Below are 17,577 nucleotides of genomic sequence, written 5' to 3'. Positions count from 1 at the left end.
AGGCGCTGCACCGAGGTGTCCGGATGCGACGTTTAATCGATCAACCTCGCACCTTTGCTGTCGTGGGGGATGATTGCGCTGCTCGTTCCGCAGGTGTCGCTGTCCGGGTCGTGTCGATGCACGTTGCATCCACCCCCCTCCCCCCCCCCCCGGACTCATGAACTCCGCTGTGCGAGCGCCAGAGGTGTGGACTCGAGTCATGTGACTTGGACTCGAGTCAGACTCGAGTCATTAATTTGATGACTTGCGACTCGACTTGGACTTGCATAACAATGACTTTGTCCCACCTATGAGATGTGGACTCGAGTCATGTGACTTGGACTCGAGTCAGACTCGAGTCATGAATTTGATGACTTGCGACTCGACTTGGACTTGCATAACAATGACTTTGTCCCACCTCTGTGCGAGCGCCCCCCCCCCCACCCCGAGGCCCCGGAGCGCGCTGTGGTAACGGTGATGCAGATGTTAGCCAATCGACAAACCCCCAAAAAAGGTTGCGTGTCACATCTGTGATGGGAGATTGCGTCGGGCTGCCCGATGTTCTCGTATTACAGCGCCCCCCCCTCCACTTCACGGCGCGGGGTGGAGACGCCCCCTCGGGCGGGGGGGGGGCTCACCCCCACCCCCCCCATTCCACGCATTCCTCCTCCAGGCTGCTGTCACAACAGCACCTGCCATGTCCACGTGCTGTTGCTGTTGCCTGGGAACACGTCCTCGCGAGAGGTGTGTGTTTCTCTTGCTGCCTTTATTACATTCACAGCCCCCCCCCCCCTTTATGGAACCGGTCTGAGCGCCTGTCGAGATTTGTTATTCCCGCAGCGGGCACACGGCAGCAGCTAATCATGCTGAGCTGCGTCTCGCGTCTTTACATATCCACTGCAGCAGAATTCGTGCAAATCGCATCGCAAAAGGCGCGAGGAGAATTTGAACGAGAGTCGTTTTTCCACAACGGAAGTGCGCAGAAAGAGGCAAGCGTGAAGGGAATTATCCAGAACCGGTGCCAACACATTTCCCAAGCTCTGCGATCCTATCATGGTAGGTATGGCCAACTCCCATGAACGAGGGGTGTTTCTACACGTGCAGTGTTAACGGAGCGAGAGACGGATTCTTGAGGAGGCACCTTTATTTAACGCTTTCAGGTTCACAGTTTCGCCCTCGCTTCTTCCAAGTCGTATAGCCGAGCCTCGCCACAACCCTGACCTTTAAATTTCGATTTAAAGCTTCCGTGACTGCAGGGATACATCTTCTTGGTTCTTTCGGTAAAGTCACGTAGAAGGGAAGTAATAAAATAATAAAAATAAAACATAATAAAATAATTCTCACGACGTTTCGGCCACAACGCAAGCAGCCGTCCTCAGGTGAAGACCAGGTCTGTCGGGGAGACAGCGTCTGAATGACAGTCCTGGTCTTCACCTGAGGACGGCTGCTTGCGTTGTGGCCGAAACGTGAGAATTATTTTATTATGTTTTATTATTTTATTATTTCCCTTCTACGTGACTTTACCGAAAGAACCAAGAAGATGAACCCTGACCCTGTTACACCGACGGCGTCCACCGAGACAGCCATCAACTCTCCGTAAGCGCAATATCTAGTGAAGACGACAGCGACGACGAGACGAGACCACTTCTCAGAACCGACAGCCACGAGCTCCCACTCTCCGCTGCTTTTATTCTTCTCGAACCCACTAGCGGGTTCCAGGGGCTTCCCGGCAGGGTCATTGTGCCACTTGCCACAGTTCCTCCGCCCTGCCGGCACATCGGCGTAAGTGCTCACCGGAGTGCGCACTGCTCGTCCGCAGCAGCTGCCGTTGCTGGGCGGCAGCCGGCGCTGTGTCACTACACAGGGAATGAAACGGGAGCATCCGGAGGAAACTCACGCACGCGTGAGATCATGGGTTCAAATCCAGGCAGTCATCGATACGCCGGGTTCGTCATCGTCGTCGTCATTGTTTGTTGATCTCGCGCCTGGCACGGACACAAAACAAGTCCCGCAGCGCCGACGGTATCAAGAAGCACGACCTGTACAGTATGAATATGAATCGACAAAAACAGTTGCAGTGGTCGGTGGTGGATTGATCCAGTGGCCAGGCGGATTATGGGGGCTCAATGGCCACGTCAGTCAGAACACCGAGCCTGCACTACTGGAATTTTGGATTTGAATGTTGGTTTCAGCCCCCCTTGAGTGCAGTGAATGGATGTGCCTCGGCTCACTCACCAATGAATAAACAACAAAAAAAACTCAAATATTTATTAGCTTTGGTTTGTAAATTCACGCGGATTGACCTTGGGTTTATTGCCACGCAGCGAGCACATTATAGCTCGTATAGCACGTGTGCCACTTAGCGTGAGCTAGAGCGGTGATTCACTGAAGGGGCGAGTGATACCTGATCCAGCCTGCACACACGCCACCTTTAATAATCCGCACTAACCACCATGGTGAAGTATGGTCAACCACTCCTAATGAGCCACAGCGTGGTAAGGCCTTCCGTCAGTGGCCTTATAAACAGCTTAAAGTTCCATTTGTCTTTCAACATACAATGGGTTTTTTTCCCAGTTCATTCGCTGCACGTGGCCTTTCCATGCCAGTATTATCTGGTCGCATGTGTTTACACAAGCATAGTCTGGACTGGTTTCAGCCTTCAGGATCCCATCAGCAGCCAGGCTCGTTAAAACCGGTCCTCGGTGTGCTTGTTAAAAACAACGTGCTGCTTAAGAATATTGGTCAGGAAATTGCAGAGGCTGATTGAACGAACGTGCGTTTTATGCACATTTGTCAATTATAATTTTAATAAAAATCGTCAACAAAAGCAAAGCGGCAGCGTTGGGCCATGGGTTGGGTTTGATCACGCTGAGCGTTGCAAGGTTGTGACAACGCACACTGGCTGTTGGCCACTGAGCCACATCCTCCAAAGGGGATAGTGGTCTCGACAGGGCTCAAGTCTCGCGATATTGACTGCGAGATGACTCAAGAATCGATTCGGTTTTTATGCTTTCTGTGTCGTTACATAATATCGTCTCTCGTTGTATAAAGCCGTTCAGGGTTGGTTGTAGGCTTTATGGATGATGGTGTCGCTGCACTACATCCCACACACGAACAGGGTTGAGCCGTGCAACGGAGTGTATCGGAGGGGCATGCCAGTCAGTGCCGCTTGCTGTATTTAACATAATTATTCTTAGAATAACGCGCACCAGCAGAGACATTTGCATCCTTCCGATCGTCGCCAGCTACGTTCCGAGCATGGCTTGGTACACGCTTTTTATTCACTCTGTTGTATCCTCAAATCTTGCAACTAAAATTTTACCCACTTCCCAATGTGATATCGACTGCAAACTTGGTATACTTATGTCATACTGATGACAATATTATATTCTATCATTAAAAATAAAAATAAATGTTTTAAACATGTTTTATATGTTATATTTCGGCTTGGGTCTAATTGTCCACGCTCAACTGATGTTGGCTGTAAATCACGACTGTATCTTACGTTATGGCAAGCTTCGGGGCCACTTTCTGGAGTCGTGGAGTTCTTGGATTACTAGTACGGTACATTTCATTAAAGCGTGTTTTTTTAAAAACTTTTTTAAATATTACTTATTTTCTTGCCAGCTCGGAGAGTGGGCGGCATTCAGGGGCGTTGACTGTTGAATGACAGAACGGGGACCTGGTTTGGGGGCAGGGAGCGTCATGGCTAGGAAGGGGTCAAGACTAAGAGTGGAGTGGCAGCCACACGTCCAACGGGATATCCACCCGCAGTTTGATGGATATGTTTGAGACAAGGCCGTAGCCATGGAGTCAACATGGGGGGGACCAAATCTTCCAGGGTGTCTGGGGGTCCCAACCCAGAAAAATGTCTACATTTGAAAACGAATTTCCTGCCTAAAATATAAAAAAAATTAACTAACACATGGGATGGACTTTTTATTTATTTTTTACAATAATGTCTAATAGTGTATTGTATTTACATTGCTGTGTTTTTTTTACCATTTCTTGTTTCATTGTACGTAATGGCAGAGATTAGGGATTAATAAAGTACAACCATAACCACAATCATATGAACAGAAATCTACGCATTGATTTATATGAAGACAAGTCCAGATATTGTGGCCAAGGTTGAGCAAATTGTAGTTTTTATTTACATAGCATAGCAATTATTTTTTATAGCAATATATTGGGGGGGGACATTTTGAGCATATTTGAATATTGGGGGGGGGATGTGTCATCCCCAATATATATTATAATTACGGCCTTGGTTTGAGACACTCATTCACGCCGACAAGAGATGGAGAAGCGAGGGTTGTTGGCGGTGTTGCTGATTGGGAGGGTCTGACCCCCCCCACAATCAACGAGAAATCATTGCCCTCCGCCCGCAGTGTGGGGACACTGCCGCCCCGTGGCCGCGGTGATCTTCTGCACCTGCGTTGAGTGAGAGGTTTGCCGCGGGTGTTAACAGGCCATGCTCTTTGTTTTTTCGGTAAAGTCACGTAGGTAAAAAAAATGTACATGAAATTAAAATGAAAAAAATGAAATTAAATCACGACGTTTCGGAAGCAATACAAGCAACCGTCATCAGGTGTTGACTGCTCCAGCAAAATGTAATTTATTTGACTTTACCGAAAAAAACAAAGAGTATGGATCCTTGAGTCATAGAAAAGCCTTCCCAATGCAGGTGCACAGGTGTGGCTGATGCTAGGACCTCTGCACGCCAGACTGTGACCAAATCACCACAAAATGCGCTCGGTATTTTTGAGATATCGAATATGTGGCCAAGAATCGATGAGGCTGGTTTCGTGCTTGGGTGTGAGGAGGATGTGGAGCTGCTTGTAGCAAGGCCGTAATTATATTTTGGGGGGGGGGGCACATCCCCCCCTCCTCAATATTCAAATATGCTCAAAATGCTCCCCCCCAATATATTGCTATAAAATAGATTTGTTTAAATGATTGTGCTTATGGTTGTACTTTATTAATCCCTAATCTCTGCCATTGCATACAATGAAACAAGAAAAGGTAAAAAAGGAAAAACAGAGAAATGTAATACAATACACTAGTAGACATTAATATTGTAGGCAGGAAATTCGTTTTCAAATTTAGATTTTTTTTTCCTGGGGGGGGGGGGGCCTCCAGACCCCCTGAAAGATTTGGTCCCCCCCAATGTTGACTCCATGGCTACGGCCTTGGCTTGTAGGTTATCGCGTTAGGGTCGTCGTGGGCAGTGCAGGGCGGGGTGGTCTGGTGACAGCGATTTTTTTTGACTGGACATCAGTAATGAATAAGAGCTTCATGGCTCATCGGATTCCTCCAGTATAAACACACATTCTGATTGTATTGACTTGGCCACTAAGACTCGCGTTATCAACCATCACTGGGATAAAAAAAAAAGTTATTCCGTACAGCAACTTCCTTTTATTGGCGAAATAAACGGCACCGTCGATGTCTGTGACCTCTAGTTCTCTGGAAATGTTTGAGAAGTCGCCGGGTTTCCTCTTAGAAAAAGACAATTCGATTATTTGGGCCTTCTTATCTACGTGGCCCAAAGAATGTGAATTCCTGCAGTCACGAAAGCTTTTAATTAAAAAAATACAATTAGCTCCTCCACCGGCAGAATTGTGAACACGCGTGCCAATCACACGTCGCCTCGTTCACACTCGGTGCATGCACAAGGTCGTGCCAATTGACGTTAAAGGAAGCAGACTTTAAATCCGTGTCATGCGTTGCTCAAACATGTGACTTGAATAAGGGGCAGTCCATAAATGACGTCACGCACCTAGGGGGGGGGGGTTACACATTTGTGACGATGTGTGACGAGGGGGGGGGGGTGAGCAATGTGACGTCACATCAAAATGCGCAACTTTAAATAAATATGGACAACACGTTCTTCTTAATTAAATAGACTTTTAATAAATGTTTTCTCCTACAACATCAGAGTGCAGCGGCACATTAAATACGCACTACAATGACAATAGTTTAAAGCGATTTGAAGCATTTTGGGGGGGGGGCAGAGCTTTATGACGTCATATTTGAGGGAGGTCTGACTTTTTGTGACGCCGTGTGACGAGGGGGGGGGTCAAAAATCGTCCAAAATCGCGTGTCGTCATTTATGGACGCCCCCTAAACACCACGATTCGTTCACGTTGCTAATGGGCTCTGAATGGCTTGGCACCGTGTTCAGCGATGCTGCTCAACACGCACAAGCAGCAGTAGCAGCAGTAAGCCAGCCAGTGATGGCTACGCTCTCCTGACGAGACCTCATCACCACGACAGAGCCAGTGGACCGCTGCCGCGTTGTCCTGCTGCCTGGACGTGATAAGGCCACAATCTCGGCTGTGCTGAGCTGAACTTGACACGGACATTATAACCCTCACGCGGCTATCACGGGCTTGAAGCGGCCCTCCCTCGAGAATCTGCCATGACCATGAACGTGACATGGCTATCATGAACCTGACATGGCCATAACATGGCTATCATGAACCTGACATGGCCATGACATGGCTATAATGAACTTGACATGACCATGACATGGATATCATGAACCTGACATGGCCATAACATGGCTATCATGAACCTGACATGGCCATGACATGGCTATAATGAACTTGACATGACCATGACATGGATATCACGAACCTGACATGGCCATAACATGGCTATCATGAACCTGACATGGTCATGACATGGCTATCATGAACTTGACATGACCATGACATGGCTATAATGAACTTGACATGACCATGACATGGATACCATGAACCTGACATGGCCATAACATGGCTATCATGAACCTGACATGGCCATGACATGGCTATCATGAACCTTCAAGTTCATTTATTAGGTATAGCCCTGTGAGCCATTCGGCTCTTGAATTGGGTGCAACCGCAACAAACAGAAAACAAAAACATGAACAAGAAAACATCTTAAAGTGACTATGTGCAAACAGATAAATCCAAGAAAAGACAGCAAAATATTGCAAAAAAAAAGCACCGTACACCAAAACTGTGCAGAAATCCCAGTGGGATGCACTGGGATATTTGCACCAGTGGGATGAACCTAACATGGCTATTATGAACCTGCCATGGCCATGAACATGACATGGCTATTATGAACCTGCCGTGGCCATGAACATGACATGGCTATTATGAACCTGCCGTGGCCATGAACATGACATGGCTATTATGAACCTGCCATGGCCATGAACATGACATGGCTATTATGAACCTGCCGTGGCCATGAACATGACATGGCTATTATGAACCTGCCGTGGCCATGAACATGACATGGCTATTATGAACCTGGCATGGCCACGCCGAGTTTGCCGTGGCCACGGTGACACTGCTGTGGTCACGGTGACACTGCTGTGGCCACGGTGACACTGCCGTGGCCACGGTGACACTGCCGTGGCCACGGTGACACTGCCGTGGCCACGGTGACACTGCCGTGGCCACGGTGACACTGCTGTGGCCACATTGAGTGCCGTGGCCACACTGAGTGCCGTGGCCACGCGAAGCCCTGCCGAGAGGCGCTGCGAGCCCTCCCCCACCGCGTCACGGGCCCCGAGTGGTCGCCCCCCCCACCACCCCCCACCCCCACCCACCCCCCGGCTCTCGCGATCAGGGCGAACCGGTTTAGTTAAACCCGGCACCACTTCCTGGAGCGCGCGGACAGTCAGCACGGACACCACCACCACCACCAACAACAACCGCCACCACCAAGACAATCACAACAACAACAACAACACACAGACATCACGGTGGCGGAGTAGCCATGGCGCAAGTCGTCGTCTTCCTCCTCCTCCTCGTCGTCGTGGCCTCCGGGGTCCCGGGGCCCGACCGAGCGCGCCGCTTCCACGCCGCGAGGTTTGGCCGGAGCGCTACGGCCTCGGCCTCCCCCCCCACGCCCAGCGCGGCCTCCGCCGCGAACCGCACGCTGCTGCCGCCGCCACAGATGCTGGAGCAGCTGCGGCGCAACACGCACAAGGTGGGGAGCGGTGGAGGCGCGTGTTGTTGTTGTGTTGTTGTTGGGGTGGTGGTTGTGGCGGTTGTGGCGGTGCCGGAGGCCGAGAGTGGAGACCCCTCGAGGCCCCCCCCGCGCCGCGGTTTGAATTCGCAGCCCGGGTGCGCGCGCGGGGTGGTTGTGCCGCGCGCTGATTGGTCCGCGCCGGGGTCGCGACGCGCGCCCATTGGTCGGCGTCGGGGTGAGCGCGAGACGAGGGGGCGTGGCCGCCCGCGTGTCCGCGCTGGGAAATGTAATGGGCTGCGCTGACGCGAGGCGGGCCGGTTTATATCCGTGTTCACAAGAACCACAGCGAAGCCACAACCACCACCACAACCACCACCACCATAAACACAACCACAACAACCACCACCACAACAACCACCACCACAACAACCACCACCACAACAACCACCACCACAACAACCACCACCACAACAACCACCAAAACAACCACCACAACAACAACCACCACCACAACAACCACCACCACAACCACCACCACAACCACCACAACCACCACAACAACCACCACAACAACCACCACAACAACCACCACCACAACAACCACCACCACAACCACCACCACAACAACCACCACCACAACAACCACCACCACAACCACCACAACAACTACTACCACAACAACCACCACAACAACCACAGCGAAGCCACAACCACCACAACAACCACCACAACAACCACCACAACAACCACCACCACCATAAACACAACCACCACAACGACAACCACAACCACCACAACAACCACAACCACCACAACCACCACAACAACCACCACCACAACAACTACCACCACAACAACCACCACAACAACCACCACCACAACAACTACTACCACCATAAACACAACCACCACAACGACCACTACCACCACCACCACAACAACCACCACAACAACAACTACAACAACCACCACAACAACAACTACAACAACCACCACAACAACAACTACCACTACCACCACAACAACAACTACCACTACCACCACAACAACCACTACCACCACAACAAACACCACAACCACCACTACCACCACCACAACAACTACCACCACAACAACCACCACAACAACCACCACAACAACAACTACCACTACCACCACAACAACCACTACCACCACAACAACTACCACCACAACAACTACCACCACAACAAACACCACTACCACCACAACTACTACCACCACAACAACTACCACCACAACAAACACCACTACCACCACAACTACTACCACCACAACAACTACCACCACAACAACTACCACCACAACAAACACCACTACCACCACAACCACTACCACCACAACAAACACCACTACCACCACAACAAACACCACTACCACCACAACAACCACCACCACAACAAACACCACTACCACCACAACTACTACCACCACAACAACTACCACCACAACAAACACCACTACCACCACAACAAACACCACTACCACCACAACAAACACCACTACCACCACAACAACCACCACCACAACAAACACCACTACCACCACAACTACTACCACCACAACAACTACCACCACAACAAACACCACTACCACCACAACAAACACCACTACCACCACAACAACCACCACCACAACAAACACCACTACCACCACAACAAACACCACTACCACCACAACAACCACCACCACAACAAACACCACTACCACCACAACTACTACCACCACAACAACCACCACCACAACAACCACCACAACAATCACTACCACCACAACAACCACCACTACCACCACAACAAACACCACTACCACCACAACAAACACCACTACCACCACAACAACCACCACCACAACAAACACCACTACCACCACAACAAACACCACTACCACCACAACAACTACCACCACAACAACCACCACCACAACAACCACCACAACAATCACTACCACCACAACAACCACCACTACCACCACAACAACTACCACTACCACCACAACAACTACCACCACAACAAACACCACTACCACCACAACAAACACCACTACCACCACAACAACTACCACCACAACAACCACCACAACAAACACCACTACCACCACAACAACTACCACCACAACAACCACCACCACAACAACCACTACCACAACAACCACTACCACCACAACAACTACCACCACCAACAAACACCACTACCACAACCACCACAACAACAACCACTACCACCACAACAAACACCACTAACACCACCACTACCACCACAACAACTACCACCACAACTACCACCACAACTACCACCACAACAACCACCACAACAACAACCACAGCGAAGCAACAACAACAACCACCACAACAACCACAACAACAATCACAACGAAGCCACAACCACAACGCCACCACCAGCACCACCACAACAACCAGAGCAACACCACCACCACCACAACAACCACAGCAAAGCTGCAATGCCACCACCACGACAACTACAGCACAACCACCACAACAACCACAGCAGCAAAGCCACAACCACAATGCCACCACCAGCACCACCATAACAACAAGAGCAAACCCACTACCACAACAACCAAAGCAAAGCCACAACCACAACGCCACCACCAGCACCACCATAACAACCAGAGCAAACCCACTACCACAACAACCACAGCAAAGCCACCAGCACCGCCACCACCACAACAAATCCACCACAACAACCACCGCAACGCCACCACCACAACAACCACAGCAACGCCACCACCGCAACAACCACAACAAAGACACCAGCACCGCCACCACCACAACAACCACAGCAAATCCACCACCACAACAACCACAGCAACGCCACCACCACAACAACCACAGCAACGCCACCACCACCGTCACCACCACCCCCATGTTTCAATGAAGGCGAGGCATCGTCAAGGTGTTGAGTAGTAGGAGTGGAGCAGAGTTTAGCCCGGTGGCAACTCCAGAGCATAGCAAAGATTCCCATTCACCACCAGTGACCCGAGGGCATGGGTCTGTCTGTAGGGGGTGGCGGTCAGCTGCCGCTGTTCACAGTGCAAGGCCGTAATCTATATATATAAAATCGAAAATCTGTCTGTCTGTGTGTGTGTCTGTCTGTCTGTGTGTCGCCGGACCATACGCAGTTTCATTGGACGAAATGTGAGGGATTTGCGAGACACGATTGGTCCGTTTGGTTTTCCACGGCGGTTGCCCCTGGCAACGGCTAGCGACGCATTCGCTGCGGGGTGGACGCCATTTTTAATTCCCGTTAAAAATATGCGCACGCATTAACACGCGACTCTGAGGTAAATTCATCAAAGTTTCACGTCCTCTTCACTCCCCCCCCCACCCCAATGTGTGCAATTACTATTATAGGGTCGGTAGATAATAAAATTATAGCGATTAGACAGTATTATTGTAGCGCGGGGGGGGGGGGGGGTAACGGCCCCAGTACCCAGCCTCAGCCGGGTGGGCAATTTAGGCGAGGCCGGAGGCTCTGCACGGTACTAGGCCTCGACACCCCACCACACTATAGGCCGTACATATTACTGCACAGCGGCCGAGGAGATCGTGGCTGGGGGGGGGGCAGGGGTAGCAGCCCATCTGTGTATATATGTAAGGTTATTAAGAAATATATTTTTCACCCGGGCAACGCCGGGTACTTCTGCTAGTTATGATATATATTGGGGGGGACATACCCCCCCCCCCCCCCCAGTATTCATATATGCTCAAAATGTTCCCCCTAATATTTTGCTATAAAAAATATATTTGCTATGCTATGGGAATAAAAACAATTTGGTAAACCTTGGCCACAACATCTGGACTTGTCTTCATATAAATCAATGCATAGATTTATTCCTTAGTATAAAAAAACTAAGAGCATAGATTTATGTTTATATGATTGTGGTTATGGTTGTTCTTTATTAATCCCTATACTCTGTCATTACATACAACGAATCAAGAAATGGTAAAAAAAAGTATAAACAGAGCAATGTAATACAATACACTATTAGACATTTTAACACGTAGGCTTATTGTAAAAAATAAATGAAAAGTAGATCCCATGTGTTGGTGAATTTTTTCAAATTTTAGGCAGGAAATTCGTTTTAAATTTTAGATATTTTTCTGGGTTGGGACCCCCAGACACCCTGGAAGATTTGGTCCCCCCCAATGTTGACTCCATGGCTAGGGCCTTGGCACAGTGCAATGCCAATCGATCGCGTTCGCAGACTCCTTTTCCAACGTGTGCCGTGATGTCGGCACGCCGATGGTCTTAACTCTTGCCTCGGCACACGCGATTTCGAGCGACTCTGTCCGTCATCCTTCCACGGTCAGCAACGTTCATACCGCTCTGGGGTCCAATCGGTGGATTTTCCACGGAGATACCCAACCCCATCACAGGAATGTGGAATTCCCATCACTGGCATGGGGCTGCCTTGCTTGTGGAAGGCAGAGAGACGCTGTCACTGTGGGTCTCATGCTGCTGATTCCGATTCTAAGAACACAGGATGAGATGTTACTATCCTTTGTGCAAGCACTTCCAAGAGTTCATGAACAGTGAGCACTCGTTTCGACGAGGGGAGAGTCGATTGCGAATGTACATTCTTTAATTGTTAATTGTTTTTTTTACCCTTCTATCTGGCAACAAAACACCAAAAGTGCGCCTTTTGGCGTCATCTGGTCCAACCCATGTGAGACTAGGCTCTAAGGAAAGCTGTCTCGGCTGTGGACCAATCAACTTCAAGGACAGTGCACATTATCAGAGTTGTTTCTAGTTTGCATTATGGCTGCAGGTATTGTGGTCTATGCAAACATGACTCCTTGTAAAAAAAGGTGTCAGTTTTGTTGCTAGATAGAAGGGTAAAAAAACAATTATCATATGTTTTACTGGCAAATGAGGTTCCAATGGTGTACATCTTTAGTTGTGTTTGTGTTAAAACATTTAGAAAAACAATACTTTAATTTTTTTTGTGTTTCATGTCGGGAGACGGACAGACACATGGGGGAAAGGAGGCAAATTGCCTGCTTGTTTTGTTACTTTAAAAAAAATGAAAGCAATTTTTGTTGCTTAAAGTTCAGAGTTGCGCGGAAGGGCGAGATTCGTGCAGTGTCAGCGATGATGATGAAGATGGAACAAGCTTGCCCCCCGCATTAAGCAGCAAGCTGGCTGTAATCACTCGCGAAACGTCGTACTCAGATTGTAAATGTCGTGGCTTGGCTCTCCAACACACCAGTTAGTGCTGTACTAGTATACTACACTACACTATACACTACACTATACACTACACTATACACTACACTATACACTACACTATACACTACACTATACACTACACTATACACTACACTATACACTACACTACACACTAGTGCTGTACTAGTGACGAATTGGCCACGTTCTGTTTACGTGACAACCCTTACTCGTTGGCTGTGTCGGGTGGTGGCGGGTTTTAACGACACATTTATTACATATTTACGCGATCTAACCCAAAGCACCTTGTGGAAGCAAACCTCCCTGTCGAGTTTCCGTTCCTCCCTCAAGATCTCCCCCCCCTCATCTCCCTGGCCCATCCTTCCCTCCATCCCCAATTACCCTACCCACTAAATCTCCCTTTGCATACCCCCCCCCAACCCTATTCACCGCATCACCTTTAGCCACCCTAATTCTGCCACTCACAACAGCCCGTGTAAAAGCACTTTGGATGAGCGCGCAATGTAAATATAAGATGAGTTGACGAGTGGCAAGCGGCTGCGTGACTTTGGGGTCACGTGGCTTTTTGGGGTCACGTGGCTTTTTGGGGTCACGTGGCTCGTCAACCGTCCGCCCCGTCACGTGCTCTGCCACCAGCCCCAGCCGGACCCAACCCAGCCACATGGCCTCGCCTTGGTCTTGTCATTTGTGATTAGAGTTTCGTTTTTTTAGCAGCTTTCATTTAACTCACTTTCATTTAACTCACTCTGTCTGTTGTTGTTGTATTCTCAAATCTTGTAACTCTATTTTAACCCACCTCCCAATGTTGTATCGACTGTAAACTTGGTGTATTTATGTCATACTGATGACAATACTCTATTCTAAAATAAATATTTTTAAACATTCTTTTCTCTATGTTATGTTTCGGCTTGGGTCTAATTGTCCACGGTCAACTGACGTTGGCTGTAATTGGCCACGGTCCCTTTCGTTATGGCAAGCTTCGAGGCCACTTCCTGAAGTTCTTCCATTACTAGTACATTTCATAAAAGCGTGTTTTAAGAAAAGTTTTTTAAAACATTACTTATTTTGTAACACGCTGGTCCCGGCCGCCCGACTCAATTTCACCCGGCCCGTGGCCACATCGGTGCCTGGCACGTTGAAACAGCCTCGCAAAAAACGATGTTCCGTCACTGCCAGCATCTTAGCCGCACTAATCGGACACTGGAGTGGAAGGACTACTTTTTACCCTGGCAGCAACACCGCGTTTCTTATTGTAGCACCACCGAGCTCACTTGCCCGTTTGTCTTCCATTGAGATCTGAGCGCACAGCCCGTGCATGTGGTCCTGGCGTGGTGAGAATTTTTTATTCAACCAGTGTTATTCTTGCCAATAACATCACCACAGCCAAGACGTTTGGCAATGAGCTGGCGTCTGGAAGGGGAAACAGCCCTCATGGTGCCGCTGTGTCCCCAAGGAAGAGGGTGATGGTTAAATATTAGTTTTTTTATATTTCCAAATGCGCTTACCATAAAATGTTCTCTCTCTCAGCTGGCCACGTGGGAACTTCGGAGTGCAGTGCTACGTGCCACACAGCTGTAAAGAAAGCAAAAACCACTGACTCCATACAGTAGGCAATCGACGTAGTCGATTTGAACACGAAAGTAAATAATTTCTGTTAACAAGGCGTTAATCTATCACCGAGCCTTGAGTGAGCACGACATTGCTAGGCTGTGGCAGGGAGGCTGTGTGGCTGTGGCTAAGTGAATCAGGGCCGCCTCGCTGCGTTGAGAGATTTAATCAGGGCTGATGGCGCAGTTGCCAGCAGCTGCCCAGGTCACAGCTCCACGTGTGCTTTTTAATTGGCTAATTTGTTACATCTGTTTTTGGATGATTCTTCATGTGCGGTTTGGTATACTGATATCGTTTTGTAGAGTTAACTCTTAGCGGGGTTGGTGGTGGTGGTGGTGGTGGGGCACGCCTTTAATGGAGCACTGTGGAGTAAGCGAGGGTTGGCGGATCACCGTACGAATGGCGTTATGACGCTCTTCCCGCGGGCGTAGAGGAGGAGCCGTGACCCTGGCACGCCGGGAGAAGCCAGGCACAGCAGAAATGTGGACTCCGCCTGTTCTGTCTTGATGGGATAGAGTGTTTCACCCTCGCACTCATGGGTTTTCTTCAGGGGCTCTGGTTTCCTCATTCATTGTCCGATAACGACACTTTCATATATCGGGGACCACAGAACTTGGGCAATGGTTGGTGCCAGCCCATCGCGTGGCTACTGCCTTCCCGCTAGCCCGTGGTTCCTACTCGCACCTCCTGAATAGTTTTCTTTCTCTATGGGAGTGAGTGAATACTGTGCGGCACATCACAAGTTGACATTCTCATGATATTCATAATCAACGTTTTTGGGTTTAGATCGTGTTATTTATAAATGTGTCGTAACCCTCCACCACCCGACACGGCCAATCAGTAAAAAAGTGTCACGTTGACAAAAGACAAATTGTTCACTGCTTTAGCCCACCGTTGTGTTGAAGCGTGAAACCACAACATTTACAATTTTTGAGTACGACGTTTCGCTGGTAATTGCATCCAGCATCAACGGGCAATTCGCCAGAATAGTGAGGCTCTGCTTTGGCTCCCGGTCTCATATAGAGCAGCAGCAGCAGGGTGACGTCATCATTAACTCATCAGGTGCAACGATTTCAGGCGGATGGGGGGTATAGTAATTATATACTAGATTAGTAATCAGGCAGTTGTTACGATGCGAGTTGTAGATTAGTAATCAGTTGTAATGTGTTTATTGTAAGTATGCTGCTTTAGTAATCAGCGTTTGTTTTCCCTATAAGGAATTGTAATGTATCTTATTTAATAATACGCTTCTCATGATAATTATTATCGCCGACAGGTTTGACGGCAGCAGGGCAGCATGTCGGTTTGTAAACATTGACAGTGGATACGAGGCAACTTGAGATGGGGTGCTTGTCCTACAGACAGTTCCCTTATCACCACCGGCTCCTGTTTCCTCCCACACGCTTAATTACACATACACACACTCATGAATTGGCCCAATATCTGAGCAGATCCTTCCTGGAGCTCTAGAGCCTCATGTGTCCCGAAAGTGACGGTGAAAGGTCATCGTGGCCAATACCGCTGATGCTTCCGAAACCTGCTATTGCTTCCGTCATTTTGCCAGATCCCACAACTGTTGCAAGGTCCTCCAATGACCATTCTAACAGCCTCACCATCACCACTACCGTCTGGCTTCAGGTCTTCCCTTGCTAACCGACCTCTGGTGCCACTCCTATTCCTGCCCGTGTCATTGGCCCTCCTCAACTCCGTGTCCCACCCATCACAACCTCCTCCTCTTCTTGCTGATTACATCTATACTCACTCCCAAGTTGTTTATTCTGGACAACCTCCTGCCCACATTCTCCAGAACAACCCTTAAAATTGTGACGTTGAACGAGGACCCACATCTAACAGAGAGGGGCCCTTGCCTATCAACTTTTTTCAGTTCACCAGGGTTGATTCAAGCAGGTGTATTCGGACACTTAAAGTCGAAACTCGTCCAGTGAGTGGGGTGGGTGGACGGGACACTGATGCTGCTGCTGCTGCTGTGCCTTTTGTGTCTCCAGTTTGAATTTGAGAACAATCTAAGCAAGTCCGTCACGCTGGCCTGGGTCGGAGACGGCACTGGGGTGAGTACCGCCACGAACACGCATCTCATCTCGCTGTTGCGTCGCCATCCTCACTGCTGTTCCGTCAGCCCATGCGGATCGTAGGCCCACGTGGATCGTAGGCCTCGTGCCGATCGTAGGTCCCGTACGGATTGTAGGTCCGTGTGGATCGTAGGTCCGTGTGGATCGTAGGTCCCGTGCGGATCGTAGGTCCGTGTGGATCGTAGGTCCGTGTGGATCGTAGGTCCCGTGCGGATCGTAGGTCCGTGTGGATCGTAGGTCCGTGTGGATCGTAGGTCCGTGTGGATCGTAGGTCCCGTGCGGATCGTAGGTCCCGTGCGGATCGTAGGTCCGTGTGGATCGTAGGTCCGTGTGGATCGTAGGTCCGTGTGGATCGTAGGTCCCGTGCGGATCGTAGGTCCCGTGCGGATCGTAGGTCCCGTGCGGATCGTAGGTCCGTGTGGATCGTAGGTCCGTGTGGATCGTAGGTCCGTGTGGATCGTAGGTCCCGTGCGGATCGTAGGTCCCGTGCGGATCGTAGGTCCCGTGCGGATCGTAGGTCCGTGTGGATCGTAGGTCCGTGTGGATCGTAGGTCCGTGTGGATCGTAGGTCCCGTGCGGATCGTAGGTCCCGTGCAGATCGTAGGTCCGTGCGGATCGTAGGTCCGTGTGGATCGTAGGTCCGTGTGGATCGTAGGTCCCGTGCGGATCGTAGGTCCCGTGCGGATCGTAGGTCCGTGTGG

General features: G+C 49.7%; 1 protein-coding gene across 3 annotated transcripts in view; it reads left to right on the top strand.

The window, feature by feature from the left end:
- Positions 1-7,590: 7,590 nt before the first annotated feature.
- The window catches only part of SORT1 (sortilin 1), a 33,038-nt gene continuing 23,051 nt past the window's right edge, over positions 7,591-17,577 (top strand). For all 3 annotated transcript variants that reach the window (XM_078874047.1, XM_078874044.1, XM_078874043.1), the window contains exons 1-2: positions 7,591-7,968; positions 16,793-16,855. In XM_078874047.1, the coding sequence (XP_078730173.1) occupies positions 7,756-7,968; positions 16,793-16,855 (276 nt within the window). In that variant the 5' untranslated portion in view covers positions 7,591-7,755. The remainder of the gene's footprint in view (positions 7,969-16,792; positions 16,856-17,577) is intronic.

This window comes from Lampetra fluviatilis, chromosome 38 (genome assembly GCF_964198595.1).
Source record: "Lampetra fluviatilis chromosome 38, kcLamFluv1.1, whole genome shotgun sequence".
NCBI lineage: Eukaryota > Metazoa > Chordata > Hyperoartia > Petromyzontiformes > Petromyzontidae > Lampetra > Lampetra fluviatilis.
The sequence above is the reverse complement of the archived record's forward strand: the minus strand, read 5'-3'. Positions and strand labels throughout refer to the sequence as shown.